At 36.4% G+C, this 14,917-nt stretch overlaps 2 protein-coding genes across 2 annotated transcripts; one reads left to right on the top strand and one right to left on the bottom strand.

Annotated features, from left to right (window-relative positions):
- Positions 1 to 7,493: 7,493 nt before the first annotated feature.
- Positions 7,494 to 8,546, bottom strand: LOC132309077 (uncharacterized). The gene is made up of 2 exons (XM_059807430.1): positions 8,214 to 8,546; positions 7,494 to 7,985 (listed from the first exon to the last, which is right to left on the bottom strand). Exons 1-2 carry the CDS (start codon positions 8,544 to 8,546, stop codon positions 7,494 to 7,496), a joined length of 825 nt encoding a protein of 274 aa, XP_059663413.1.
- A 253-nt stretch (positions 8,547 to 8,799) lies between these two features.
- LOC132309076 (uncharacterized) lies at positions 8,800 to 13,462 on the top strand. The gene is made up of 2 exons (XM_059807428.1): positions 8,800 to 8,927; positions 12,721 to 13,462. Exons 1-2 carry the CDS (start codon positions 8,800 to 8,802, stop codon positions 13,460 to 13,462), a joined length of 870 nt encoding a protein of 289 aa, XP_059663411.1.
- Positions 13,463 to 14,917: the final 1,455 nt, after the last annotated feature.

Raw genomic sequence — 14,917 nt, 5'->3', positions numbered from 1 at the left:
GAGAGAAAGAGGAGAAATGAAAAGAGAGTGATGATGAGGAGAGAGAGAAAGAAGAAAAGAAAAGAAAAAATATAGGAAATGGTCAATGGCAGCAGAAAGGTGGCGTGAAGCAATGAAGAAGAAATTTGGGCAAACCATCATCACAGCCTTCAAGTGGATTGCTTCAACTGTCTATAAATTGCACACTTTGGATAATGAGAGGGAGTAGAAAGTTAGAGATAGAAAATAGAGAGTTAGAAATTGTTATAGTTTTTGAAAGTTTAATTTCTTGTGTAATTTTCTTTAAAGCTTTATTTAATTTAATGCAAGTTATTTCCACAAGTTTCATTCTCATTTAATTTCTCATTCAAGTGTTTAATGTTTTATAGTTGTAATTTCATTTCCATAGTTCGTGACAAATCTCAAAATCAATATTTTTAAATCTCATGTTCGAAAATAGAAACTCACCTTGAATGCGTGGTTCGACCCTACTTGCCATTAGACATTTTTAGTTAAATGGTTGTAGGTATTTTATCTTGAAATGGAGGGTATTTGACAACGATAAGTCTATAAATACACGCCTATCAAATGGAGCCGTTGCCGCTTCAAAGTTGAGTTAAAATTTTTGGACCAATTTTTATTTTATTGTTTATCTATTTTCTATTTTTATTTTGGTCATTTTTTTTAATTTTTTTTGTTTTCTGTTTTTCGTGTTATATATAAAATTAAAAAATAAAAAAAAATTACTCACTGTTTGGCATTATTGCTATCCGCTGATTTCTTCAACTCCCAGGTTTAGAAAGAAAAAAAAAATAAAAAAATAAAAAAAAAAAGTGTGAATTTTTTCTCTCTTTTGTGCTTCTGCGTTGATATATATATATTTTACTTCTGCATTTTCTTCAAACTGTTGTATACGGTGAGAAGAACAAAAAAAAAATATTTCGTGTTCCACTGTTGGTGTTTACTTACAGTGCTTTGTTAGTTGATTTTAAAAAAAAAAAAAGAAAAAAAAAGCAAACCCAGTTTGCTTCACTGTCATCAAGCCGTCATTCTCACTGGCCGTCCATCTTTGTCATCCAAGGCCGAGCCAACAACCGTCATCTACACCGCTGCACGCTTCCAAGCTCGCCGGTGCCACGAGCTGCCGTGAACCAGTCCTCACAAACCGCAGAGCCATCCACAGTCGGCTCTCCGTTGCCATTTCCACCGCGAGCTTTCCACCTCCGAGCTCGCCGTGCCCATCACGACCGAACAACAGTTCAACCACCGTCAGCCACTACCTAAGCCCACCGTCACAGCCGCCGTCCACATGGCCGATTCTGCCATCGCCATCTCTCCTCCGACCAAGCTCGCTGTCGCCGGCTGGCCATCTCATCCTCGCTGTCCTTCTTTTGGGTTTGACAGACATCAAAGACATATATGATATATATGTGTATGTGATGAATATATGTGTATATATAGAGTAATATTTAGAGAGAAATAGATGAGATAGTAATGGAAACTTTCATTGATATACTCGTGAAGTGTATCTCAGAACAATAGTTACATGAGTATTTATAGGCACAAAACAGAGGCTTTTAGTGTAAGTTCCAAGTGCAGCCTTTCTCCTCACGCCAATGTATATAGCTTACTTTGGAAGTCAATTCAAAAAGTCTTCCATCATCATTTCCTGTGGACACCAATATATATAACACTCCCCCTTGGGGTCCACTACACTATACTAAGAATATGCCTCGTTAAAACCTTACTAAGGAAAACCCAGTGGAACAAAGCCCTAGTGAAGGAAAAAGAGTACAGTATTCTTGTGTATCTGAAAATGGTATTGCATAGATTAAAACTGCCTCATTAAAACCTTGCCAGGAAAACCCAATGGGATAAAACCTGGACGAAGGAAAAAGAGTACAGTATGCTAATACCTCTTTGATCAATTGCTCCCTCTCATTAGTTCAACCCTGAAGATTCTTTAGTTGACGCATTCTAATGTTGTCCACTAACTTCTTGAATGTTATAGTTGGAAGCGCTTTAGTGAATAAATCTGCTAGATTATCACTAGAGCGTATTTGCCGAACATCGATATCACGGCTCTTTTAGAGCTCGTGTGTGGAAAAGAATTTTGGTGAAATGTGCTTGGTTCTGTCACTTTTTATGTATCCTCCTCTTACCTGTGCAATACATGTTGTATTATCTTCATATAATATTGTTGGACTATCTTTGATTGAGGAGAGTCCACATGATTCTCGAATATGTTGTATAATAGATCTCAACCAAACACACTTTCTACCTGCTTCATGAATTGCGAGTATCTCAGAGTGATTTGAGAAAGTTGCAGTCATGGTCTGTTTCATAGATCGCCATGATATAGCAGTACCATCACAAGTAAACAAGTACCCTATTTGTGTGAGGGTCAGAAAGATAACCTGCATCTGCATATCCGATCAACTGGGGCTTTAATTGTCATGAATAAAACAATCCCATATCAGTCGTTCCCCGAAGGTAACACATAATGTGTTTGACCCCATTCCAATGTTTTCGAGTTGGTGCAGAACTATACCGTGCTAGTAAGTTGACTGCAAATGCTATATCAGGTCTGGTATAATTTGCAAGGTACATTAAAGCACCGATTGCACTAAGATATGGTACTTCAGGACCAATAACTTCTTCGCCTTCTTCCAGAGGATGAAAAGGATCTTTCTTCACATTGAGTGAATCATTGGAGAACTCAAGGGGTGAGCTTTATCCATATAAAAGCGCTTCAGGACTTTTTCGGTGTATGTTGACTGATAGATAAGAATTCCACTTGGTAAATGTTCGATCTGCAGGCCGAGACAAAATTTTGTTCTACCAAGATCTTTCATTTCGAATTCTTTCTTTAAATAATTAGCAGTCGTGGTGAGCTCTTCAGGAGTTCCCACAAGATTTAGATCATCAACATATACAGCTATAATGGCAAATCCAGATTTTGATCATCAACATGGACAAACTTGATTATTCACATATCCTTCTTTGAGTAAATACTCGCTAAGTCGATTGTACCACATGCGTCCAGATTGTTTCAATCCGTACAAGGATCGTTGTAACTTGATGGAATACATGGTACGTGGTTTCAAGCTATTTGCTTCAGGCATTTTAAATCCTTCAGGGATTTTCATATATATATCACTATCTAGTGATCCATATAAATAAGCTGTAACCATGTCCATCAGACACATATCCAGTCATTCTGAGACTGTCAAACTGACCAAGAAGCGAAATGTGATTGCATCCATCACAGGAGAGTATATCTCTTCATAATCAATACCAGGTTGATGCGACCCGAGCGCGTGCACAAAATAATGCACAACACTTTAGGTTTAGAATTAATGTCAAGTGGGCATCATATTTTATAATTTATAAAACCGCTAGACACTTATACTCTGAAGTATATAGTGAGTAGGGATCGAACCCAAGAGATTGAACACGTGTTGGGATTAAACTTGATTTTAGTACTAATGAGATTGCACAAAAGAAAGAAAGAGAGAGAGAAAAAGATTTTGGGTGAAGTGATTAAACTAGAAATCGAAAGTATGGAAATAGAAATGACAATGCAAGTAAATTAAATTAAATTAAACTAAGAATTAAAGAGATATGAAGTGAGTCTTAGGGTTAGGATTCACCACTAAGCCCACGCAATTAACCATATGCTTTCAATTAATGGGGAATTCATTAGTGTAATTATAGATGTGGTCACATTATCATCACAAATCACAATTATAAGCATAGATTATCAACATCAAGAATGAATTGTCTACCTAATGACAATTAAACTAAAGTGTAGAACCTATTCAAGACTACGTCATAACCCACCATACACATTCACAAATGTATCCGATAAAAGCACACATCAATCAAGAGGATAATACTAATTGTAATTAGAAGTATGGATTAACATAATCAAGCACAAATTGCTACTTTACTACAGTTACCTAATGACAATAAGCTAATTTGTAGAACAACCTATCAAAATTAAGCCTTTATCGATCAAATTAATTGACAATTGTATCAACTAAGTCTCATGCTATGGCCATCACTAAACACAACTAAAAGAAGTATCTAGTGTAGAGTATAATTCTAAATCAATCATACATAGACATGCAATTTTCATATAGAATCAATGGAAGAATGAATTTTCAATCATCTAATGAAGAATAAAATCCCTAATTAATCATATATAGGCATACAATCAACTTGGAGATTTCAATGGAAGAATTAATCAATACAAGCCCTAATTTGTCAAATCAAGCATGTATATATAAATAAATCACAAAGCCATATATTTAATTACAACATAATAATTCCCCAAGAAAAGAAAAACAAAGGTTAGGGTTACATGAACTTAGGGCTCATCCAAGCCCTAAGTGAAGAACTAACTCATGGAGAAGATGATCATGATGTCAACAAGCTTCATCTCCATCTTTTGGCTCCTTCTTCTTCTTCCTTCAATTGTAGACAAAGCCTCTGTAAAATGTTCTTCCAACCCTAGCTTTTCCTTTTTCCCCAGAGAGAACGTAATATCACGGTACAGAAAAATAAAACTTAATAAAACTTTATAATTATAATAATATTCACCTAAATAAAATAAATACTAACCCTAATCTAATGACTCACTGGGCCTTAAGTAACAACTCTATAAAGCCCAATAGTTCACAAAATAAGCCCAAACAATAAAAAAAAAAATCTGTAATGTTGCCAAGTCCTGGGGGATCGATCCCCCCAGATTTGGAAATTTCCTTTAAGCCTTATTTAGCTCCATTTTGGCCCCGGGCTAATTGGTTTGCTTATTCATCTTTGGGAACATCATCAAAGGCCCGAGATTAACCACTTTCGAAGAATAAACACACTATACGAGCAATGGGCTACGACCTCTTTTTGTCATTTTCTGAACTTTTTCTGAATATCTTTGCTTGACTCCAAAAAGGCTTTAATGGACCGTTCTTAGCTCATTTTAACTTTATTGCCCTGAAATACACATAAACATAAATTAGGACTAAAACATGAAATTAAGATAGATGCAAAGACTGAAATACCCTAGCTTAGGTGCTGAAATGTGCAACATTTAAGCACTTATCACAGGTCTCTACGAGAAACCTTGGGCTACAAGTCGGGCTTTGTATCTTACGATTTTATTTTTCTCATTATATTTCCTTACAAATACCCATTTGTACCCTACAGGCATGACTTCTTCAGGTGTCTGGACTACAGGTCCAAATACTTCACGTTTTGCCAATGAGTTTAGCTCTGCCTGTATTGCTTCTTTCCATTTTGGACAATCATTTCTACATCGACATTCTTCGATGTTTTGAGGTTCAGGATCTTCATTAGCACCTGCAATATCAAGAGTAACTGCAAAGGAGAATATATCGTTAATAATAACTGTATTTCTATCCCACAATTCTCTATAGTTTATTGAGATCTCATTATTTTCAGGTACCAGTGCCTCTTCAGGGGCTTGTGCCACTTCCGGGGCTTGTGCCACTTCCGGGGCATGCATATCTTCTGGGGCTACCTGCTTATAAAATTTAGATTGATCAATCATTTTTGTTATTCCTTTTGCAAGTGTGACCTCTTCAGGAGCGCCAATTCCTTTTACAAGTGTGACCTCTCCAAGAGCGCCAATTTCTTTATTTGATTTCTCTTGTACTTTCCTCTTCTGGGGAACAGTGTCTTTTGCACCGACTGGTCTACCACGCTTCTGGCGTGTCTTAGATGCATTTGCAACAACACTGACAGACTATCCTACAGGGACATCAATTCTTGCTGGAATGTTTACAGCTGGTATATGTGATTTCATCACTTTCTTTGTGTTAGTGAATGCATCGGGTAATTAATTTGCAATACTTTGCAAATGAATGATCCTTTGAACTTTTAGTTCATATTGGTTTGTGCAAGAATCAAAATGAGATAAAGTTGAGACATTCCAATTAATAAATCGATGCTCTTCTGGTTTTTTCTTTTCTCCCCCTAATGGAAGGAAAACAGCCTCATCGAAATGACAGTCAGCAAACCGTGCCTTAAACATATCACCTGCCATAGGTTCAAGATATCTAATAATAGATGGAGAATCAAAACCTATATAAATACCAAGTCGTCATTGAGGACCCATTTTGGTGCATTGTGGGGGTGCAATGGGAACATATACAGCGCAACCAAAAACTCGTAAGTGAGAGATACTTGGTTGTTGACCCATCATAAGTTGTAATGGTGAAAAACTATGATATGCAGTTGGTCTAATACGAACAAATGATGCTGCATGTAATATCGTATGTCCCCAAGCAGAAACAGGTAGTTTAGTTCTCATGAGTAATGGTCTAGCTATTAACTGAAGACGTTTGATAAAAGATTCTGCAAGACCATTTTTGGTGTGAGTGTGTGCAACAGGATGTTCAAAAAGGATGCCAATTGACATACAATAGTCATCAAATGATTGATATGTGAATTCTCTGGCATTATCAAGACGAATAGTCTTGATTGGATAATCCAAAAATTGTGCTCGTAATCGGATTATTTGAGCAAGGAGTCGAGCAAATGCAATATTACGAGTAGAAAGTAAACTTACATGTGACCACCATGTTGATGCATCAATTGAGACCATAAAATACCGAAATGGTCCACACGCTAGACGAATTGGTCCACACATATCCCCTTGAATTCGTTGTAAAAATGGTGGGCATTTAACAACGACCTTGGAAGGTGATGGTCTGACTATTAATTTACCCTGTGAACAAGCAGTACAAGGATAATCATTTGCTAAAAGAATCTTCTGGTTCTTTAGTGGATGACCATGTGAATTTTCAATGATTCGGCACATCATTGTTGACCTAGGATGACCAAGGCGATCATGCCAAAGTATAAAAATATTTGGGTCGGAGCACTTCTGGTGTGTCACTGCATGTGACTCAATTACTCGTATATTTGTATAATATAACCCAGAAGATAAAGCAGGGAGTTTTTCTAATACATGCTTCTGGCATGTAATATAGAGATATTCAATGCCCCCTTCATTTATAGTCTCAATATGATAACCATTGAGACGTATATCTTTAAAGCTTAATAAATTTCTTTTGGATTTTGTAGAGTATAGAGCATCATTAATATTCAATTATGTTCCACATGGTAACACAATGATAGCTCTTCCGGAGCCTTCAATTAGGTCTGTTGGACCTGATATTGTATTGACACGAGCTTCAACTAATGTTATACTTGAAAAATATTTTCTATCTTGGAGTATAGTGTGTGTTGTTGCATTGTCTGCCAGACATATATCTTCACCATTTATCTTGGGTACAGTCAATGCCTTAGTCAGATCCATGTTTCTTCAGACACACAAAATATATATTTCATTACTTCAAACTTGAAATACAAACTAGATTTACATGCAAGATAGCCAAAATAAAAACATACTAGTACAACCTAGATAGAGACATATTGATACAGATAAGCTAAAACACACAAGGGATAACATGCTAGAGAAGGACACATTAATTGGTATGGACATTTCCATCACTAATCAAATGATCACTACTACCACTAGTATCAGCAAAGAAGTCAGAAACATCAAAGTGAGTAATATCAGTTGTTAAGTCGTCATCCACAAAATTCATTTCAATTTCTTTTCCTTTTCCCTTATCATTCATTGAGGCACGGTAAAGATCAACTAGATGTTTGGGCGTACGACAGGTACGCGACCAATGACCTTTCGTTCCACATCTATAGCAAGGTTTGTCATCATATATTTCAGGAGCTTTGTTCTGTAAAGCTTTTTCTTTTGCCTGCTTGGTCGCATTTGAATTCCACTTCTGGTGGGACGGTGTGGAGTTCCTTCTGGGAACCAATGAGGAATTATGACCACCACGATTATTATAATTATTTCTATTGCGACCACCACAACGTCCGCGTCCACGTCTATGTCCATGACCTTGAAATGATGACACATTTGCTTCTGGGAATGGTACAGATCCAGTGGGACGGGACTAGTGGTTTTGTATCAAAAGCTCATTATTCTGTTCAGCCACCAACAAACAAGAAATCAGCTCAGAATATTTGGTAAATCTGCGCTCTCTATATTGCTGCTGCAGGAACACATTTGAGGCATGAAATATGGAGTATGTTTTTTCCAACATATCATCATCAGTAATTTTTTCTCCACATAATTTCAATTGTGAGCTAATTTTAAACAAGGCTGAATTATACTCACTTACACTTTTAAAATCCTGCAATCGTAGGTGGATCCAGTCATAGCGAGCTTTCGGAAGGATCACAATTTTCTGATGCTCATATCGTTCTTTCAGATTTTTCCACAGTGTAAGTGGATCCATAACCGTGAGGTACTTTGTTTTTAGTTCCTCATGGAGGTGATGGCGAAGAAAGATCATGGATTTTGCGCGGTCCTGCAGGGACGCATTATTGTTTTCCTTAATTGTTTCTCCGAGATTCATGGCCTCCAAGTGAATCTCGGTATCAAGGGTCCATGACAAGTAGTTTTTGCCCGAGATGTCAAGTGCCACAAATTCAAGCTTGGTAATATTTGACATTGTGAACTATAAATGATAAAATAACATAGTTAGAATTATTTCACAAAAAGAATAATCAATTTGAGATTATAAAAATACTACAGTCACTATAGTATGATTTGTTAGTATATTATATAATGTCAACAAGTTAATTATGTGCTTTCAGTAAACAAAACAATAGCAAAAAGACAAAATATGTTTACACTAAAAGGCACATATAATTTATATTTCTACGTTTTACAAAACTTCAGGTTTGTAAGGGTACTCCGTGTAAATGACTTCAGGTCAAAGAATTTCAGATTCATTTGGACTTCAAGCCAACAAATTTTGCGAAACTTCGAGTTTGCAAAGAGTACCAAATATTTGTGAAACTTCAGGCTCACAAATTTTGCGGAACTTCAGGTTCGCAAAGACTATTTGTGAAACTTCAGGCTCACAAACAGTAGATTAATATATGCAAAACTTCGAGTTTGCAAATTAAATAATTTAGTATTTGAGAGACTTCGGGCTCAGCAATTTAATTTTCTATAAGGAATAGACAAAAATACTCTAACACAAATAAATAAATAAATAATTGCGAGACTGCAGGCTCAACAATGTTAATTATATGTGAGACTTGAATAATAACAGTTTAATATAAATTATTATTTTTCTTACCCTTTGAAGTGAGAAAGAAAAATAGAATTTTCTTCTCAGTGGATAGAGCCTCGTGCTGATAACGTGTGATGAATATATGTGTATATATACAGTAATATTTAGAGAGAAATAGATGAGATAGTAATGGAAACTTTCATTGATATACTCGTGAAGTGTATCTCAGAACAATAGTTACATGAGTATTTATAGGCACAAAACAGAGGCATTCAGTGTAAGTTCCAAGTGCAGCCTTTCTCCTCACGCCAATGTATATAGCTTACTTTGGAAGTGATCATTTCAAAAAGTTTTCCATCATCATTTCTTGTGGACACGAATATATATAACAGTATAATATATTTTAGATATATATATTTATATATATTATATCAAAGGCAAATAGCCCCTGTTTGGCTACAAGTGTAGCACTATCCTAGTTCAGGACCTAGACCAGAATCTAAACCAGTTTTACAAATTGGTTCTGTTGTAAACCAGTTCTGAAAAATAAAAATAAAAAAATAAAAAATAAAAAATAAAAATTGCCGATTCAAATTGGGGACTTATCTTGGAACATTCAAAAGATTGGATATTATCATTGGAGCACACGTGGAAAAAACGACAAATGATAGCTTTTTCTTCCAAGTAAGTACCTCAAATCTCCATTTAGCGGTTTCATATATTTTTTTAGACTAGTAAAGGTTAGTTTTTTTTTTTAGGTGATTAACTTTTGCATGCAAATTTTAGGATAGAATAACTTAGACGTAACCTTAAGTTCACAATTTCTTCTATTCTATTTTATTTTATTTTTGTATTTCTTTATCTTTAAAAAAAAAATTAAAAAAAAAAATCACACTCTCACTCCCTTTATTTTTATTTTTATTTTATTAATTGTCTTATTTGTACATCTTTTAATTATCATTTGCATAAGATACTTAAGGGCAAAACCTAAACAAGATACGGTCGGGATTTCATCACCCGTTTTTCGTGGCCCACAAATCATTAAATCCTTGCATTTGTCAAACCCGAGCCCAATTTAATTTAATTTTAAAATCAAGTAGACATTGGTCATAGGATTTTTCACATAGCTCATAGGATCCTCTTGGACAGAATTAATTTTTGGTCACTCCAGTGAGTACCTTCCAACTTGATAATGTCTAAGGAAAGTTTTGTCTAAGGGTGTGGGCGTACCGTCATTAAGCAGGCCTTGTCCTCCCCACACTTCCAGGAAACTTCCCTGGTTGTCTTGTTGGCAAGCCTTAATTGGTAAGCCTCTAATTATTGTAGAAAAGAGTAGGAGTTTTTTTTCATAGGAGCTTTAATTACTTTAGAAATAAAATCATCATCCTTGAATTTAAGCTCAAGATTAAAAAGCCAAAAATATTTGTGTGGTTTGTGTGTGCACTCCAGCCCATTTTTTGGATCTAATTCTCAAAGGCTTTCCCTCAAAAAAAATAAAAAAATAAAAAAATAATAAAAATAAAAATATCGTGTGCTCTTTGGTGTCCGTTTTGTATGCCCAGCTGGTTAAGAGTTAACAAACGATTAATCCATTGTTCCAGTGATCCTTCAATCTTTGCTTTGGAGAAAGCATTCTTACTTTCTTCCAAATCCAATTATTCTCCAATGGATCCACTTGTTCAACCAGTTCCACCACTTGTTCCACCAGCATAACCGTTTGTCCCACCTGTTCCTAGAACTTTGAATGACTATTTTGCCCCTATCACAGCCAATCCACCCAATTGTATTGTTCTTCCTCCTGTCGGACCTCAATTTGAGATTAGAGCCCATATCATCAATATGTTACCTAAATTTCATGGATTTGAAAGTGAATAACCTTATGTCCATTTAGGGAAGTTCCTAACCATTTACAGTACTTTTAAAAATCAGCATTTAGATGATGAAAGTGTCAAATTGCATCTGTTTCCCCTGTCCTTCGATGATAAAGTTTTCTCATGGTTCAACTCTCTTCCTCCAAACTCCATTAGATCATGGGATGAACTTGTTAAAAAATTCATGAACAAATTTTATCCAATGCAAAAAACAGAGTTAATGAGAGACGCCATAAGCACTTTCAAAGGGAATAATGAAGAACAATTCCATCAAACTTGGGAGCGTTTTCATGATTTGCTTCTCAAATGCCCACAGCATGGCTTTGAGAAACCACAATTGGTTCATTCTTTCTATAAAAGACTTTCTCCTACTAACCGAACCATGATTGAGTCAATGCACCAAGGAAAGTTCAAATCCCAAACTCCTAAAGAAGCTTATGCTTTCTTAGAAGAACTTGCTGAGAATGCCCAAAGTTGGAACTGGAACCCTTGTGATGATGAATTCTCTAGGAATGATCCCTCTAAAAGAACTTCCAATCTTTTGAGATCAAACCTGAACCTGAATTCAAGTCAGTGATGCAAAGTCTAGCGGATGGAGTCAAAGATTTGAATAAAAAATTTGATGCCTTTGCTCTTATGTCAACAACTGCAAAATGTAATGTATGTTCAAGTTCATCTCATCTACTGAGGCTTGTCCGATCTACTGTACATCTAAACCTTCAGATGCAAAAGTTTATGCCTTTAATACCTATAGGAAACTGACGGCTAATTCCTTTAGTCAGACGTGTCATCCCGATTCAAGAAACCATCCAAATTTTTCGTGGCGACAAAATTTGCCTCCACAAAACTTAGGTGGTCCTCCAAGTTTCCAAGGTAATCCTAGTAGGCCCGCACAACCTCAAGGTTCTCTTGTCCCCCCAGGATATTTTCCTAGAAACAATCAGTTCAATCAAAATAGAGAAATTGCAATTGATCCAATGAGCAATTATGTTGCTCCTGTCCCACAGTACCACTGTGCTACCAATTATGAGGACACTATGGAAATGCTTGCCCTCAATCTTGATCAATCTAACAAGAAATCAGATCAAAGAAATTAAAAGTTGGAGAGTCACTTTGACCTCTTAACTCAGACTCAACTCCAATTTTAACAAACTATTCAAAGTCAGTTGACTCAACTCACTTCTGCACTATCTGAAAGACAAAAGGGTACCTTACCTAGCCAACCTGAAATTAATCCAAGAGGCAAAAAAGTGAATCACATTGGAATTTCCCCTCCTACTGACCAATCAAATAATCAAGTGAACTCCATCTTAACCCTTCGGTTAGGGAAGAAAGTCAATAACCAAGTTGAGCTACCCACCCAAGCTACAAGTGTACCATCCAAGTCTAGTGCATCAGACCCACCCAACACCAAAGAGGACCAAGGTTCCAAATCTGATCCAATCTATCTTCAATCTTATGTTCACCCCACCCCATTTCCTTCTCGACTAGTCAACAATAAGAAGGAGTCACAACACAGTGAGATCTTAGATATTTTTCAAAATCTTCAGATTAATATTCCATTTCTCACTGCTATTAAACAAGTTCCTTCTTATGCAAAGTTCATCAAAGATTTAGTTAAAAGGAAAACTAACATCCCAAAAGAAGCTTTCATAGCCCAAAATTGTTCTTCCTTCCTACAAAATCAAGCCGTGGTCAAGCATAAAGACTAGGAGTCCAACTGTCATTTGTAGGATTGGAGAAAAGTTTGCTGACCATGCTTTGTTGGATCTCGGTGCTAGTGTGAATTTGTTACCATATTTAGTTTATTTGGAGCTAGGCTTGAATAATTTGAAGAAAACTAATGTTAGGATCCAATTAGCTGATCGTTCTGTCAAAATTCCAAGGGGTATAATTGAAGATGTGATAGTGAAAATAGCTGATTTCTATTACCCGGTTGATTTTGTTGTTCTAGATACCCAACCTACCCGAGGTACGCAAATTCCTATCATCTTAGGTCGACCATTCTTAGCTACCGCTAATGCTGTGATCAATTGTCGAAATGGTAGTATGACGTTAACCTTTGGGAACATGAAATTGGAAGTCAATGTGTTTAAATTGATAAAACAACCCCTTGACTCAGATTCTATTGAAGAAATTTGTCTCATTGAGTCATTAGCCGCTCACACCTTTGAGCACTCTTACCTTGAGGATCCATTCCAACAGTGTTTAGCACATTTTTGTGATGAGTTTGATGCGGATAGTTATATTGGTGAGGTCAATACTTTACTCGATTCCACTCCAATCTTTAAACCACCAAAGATTAGGTTTGAACCATTATCTGTTCCCGCTACCACTACTCTCGAAACTAAGAAGAAGCCACCCAAGGTTGAACTAAAGCCTCTACCTGAGACTTTAAAGTACTCTTACCTAGGTGAGTCCGACACTTTTCCCATGGTAATTGCTTCAGACTTAACTACCCATCAGGAAACCTAACTTCTTAAGGTTCTTAGGGAAAATCGTGCAGCCATAGGGTGGTCCATTGATGATATTCGCAGTATTAGTCCTTTAGTGGTTCAACAAGGCAGCCCTAGAGGAGACTTAACCCTAATTTAAAGGAAGTTGTTCATGCTGAAATTATCAAACTTTTTGATGCCGATGTCATCTATCCCATTTCTGATAGTCAGTGGGTAAGCCCCATTCATGTTGTCCCTAAAAAATTAGGCATCACCGTCGTATCCAATAGCCATAATGAATTAGTTCCTACTCGTGTCCAAACTGGATGACGAGTTTGCATTGATTATCGAAAGCTCAATACTGTCACTCGGAATGATCATTTCCCTCTGCCTTTCATTGATCAAATGTTAGAAAGATTAGCTGGTCAATCCTTCTATTGCTTCTTAGATGGTTACTCTGGGTATAATCAAATCCCTCTCCACGTTGATGACCAAGATAAGACCACTTTCACCTGTCCATTTGGCACATTTGCTTATCGTCGCATGCCTTTTGGTTTATGCAATGCACCTGCTACATTTCAGTGGTGTATGATAAGTATTGTAACGACCCGGTCATTTGCCTTTCTTTCCTTTTTCTTGAAATTTTACGAATGAATTTTTTTCGTTTAATTTTCTTTTCTGAGCTCTGTTTCGTGTCGCTTAGTGTCATCTCGAGTGCTCGGAATTGGTTTCTGAGACTCTTTCATGTGAATTGACAACTTCCTTTGAGGACCAAGTCATTTTCGCATTTTTCGTTTTTCGACACTATTCACTTTTCGTCATTTTCCCTATTTCGTCCTTTTCCCTATTTTGTCTTTTCCCTGTTTGACACTTTGTTGGCGTAACCACACTTCTTGTGTTTGGAGTTGGTTTTTGACTTCATGTATCTCTATCTTGAGTGGTTTTCACGAAATACGTATCTTTACTTTTGCAATAAAGTACTCTAGTTGCTCCCAGTGTCCATAGGGGCATGGATGCAAAGTTCTTTGAAATTATTTTCTTTTCTTGGGATGTTTTTTGTAAATATCTTTTGAAGATATTTTATTTCAGGGGTTTTTAAGAAAATATTTTTGGAAGATATTTTTATTCTGGGCCACAAGTGCAGTTTTCACTTTTTGGAGGGGCCATTGTGCCATTAATGAAAGTTATTGCAAAATATTTTGTTTTGAGCCTGGATCCTCATATGGGATTCATTTTCATATTTCATCGAGTTGTGTACTCTTGGAATTTCCTCCTGGTCGATGTTTTCCAGTTTCAGGATTTCTGGCCCTAGTTTGCGCCAAACTTGTTTTGGGCATAACTTTCTGCTCGGGACTCAGTTTTTGATGCCGTTTCTTCCGTTGTTCATATTTTATCATTTTAAATCTTTTTCGTTCACAAAGTTTTGCCATTTGAGTGCGTCTGCTCAAATTTTACTTTTTCAAATCCTATGGGGCCCGTTCGAGGCACTTTTTGA

This window comes from Cornus florida, unplaced genomic scaffold (assembly GCF_030987335.1).
Source record: "Cornus florida cultivar Cherokee Brave unplaced genomic scaffold, ASM3098733v1 CherokeeBrave_3.0.0_Hap2_Chr05, whole genome shotgun sequence".
In the NCBI taxonomy this organism is placed as follows: Eukaryota; Viridiplantae; Streptophyta; class Magnoliopsida; order Cornales; family Cornaceae; genus Cornus; species Cornus florida.
This window is presented reverse-complemented; position numbering and strand designations above follow the sequence as displayed.

Excerpts from the sequence above, each read along its gene's own strand:
- LOC132309076 (XM_059807428.1), top strand. The coding sequence starts at position 8,800 with ATGACTTCAGGTCAAAGAATTTCAGATTCATTTGGACTTCAAGCCAAC. Across the intron at positions 8,928-12,720 it reads CAAATTTTGCGGAACTTCAG|GATTGGAGAAAAGTTTGCTG; the intron begins GTTCGCAAAGAC and ends TGTCATTTGTAG.
- LOC132309077 (XM_059807430.1), bottom strand. The coding sequence starts at position 8,546 with ATGTCAAATATTACCAAGCTTGAATTTGTGGCACTTGACATCTCGGGC. Across the intron at positions 7,986-8,213 it reads GATTGCAGGATTTTAAAAGT|TCCCGTCCCACTGGATCTGT; the intron begins GTAAGTGAGTAT and ends CAAAACCACTAG.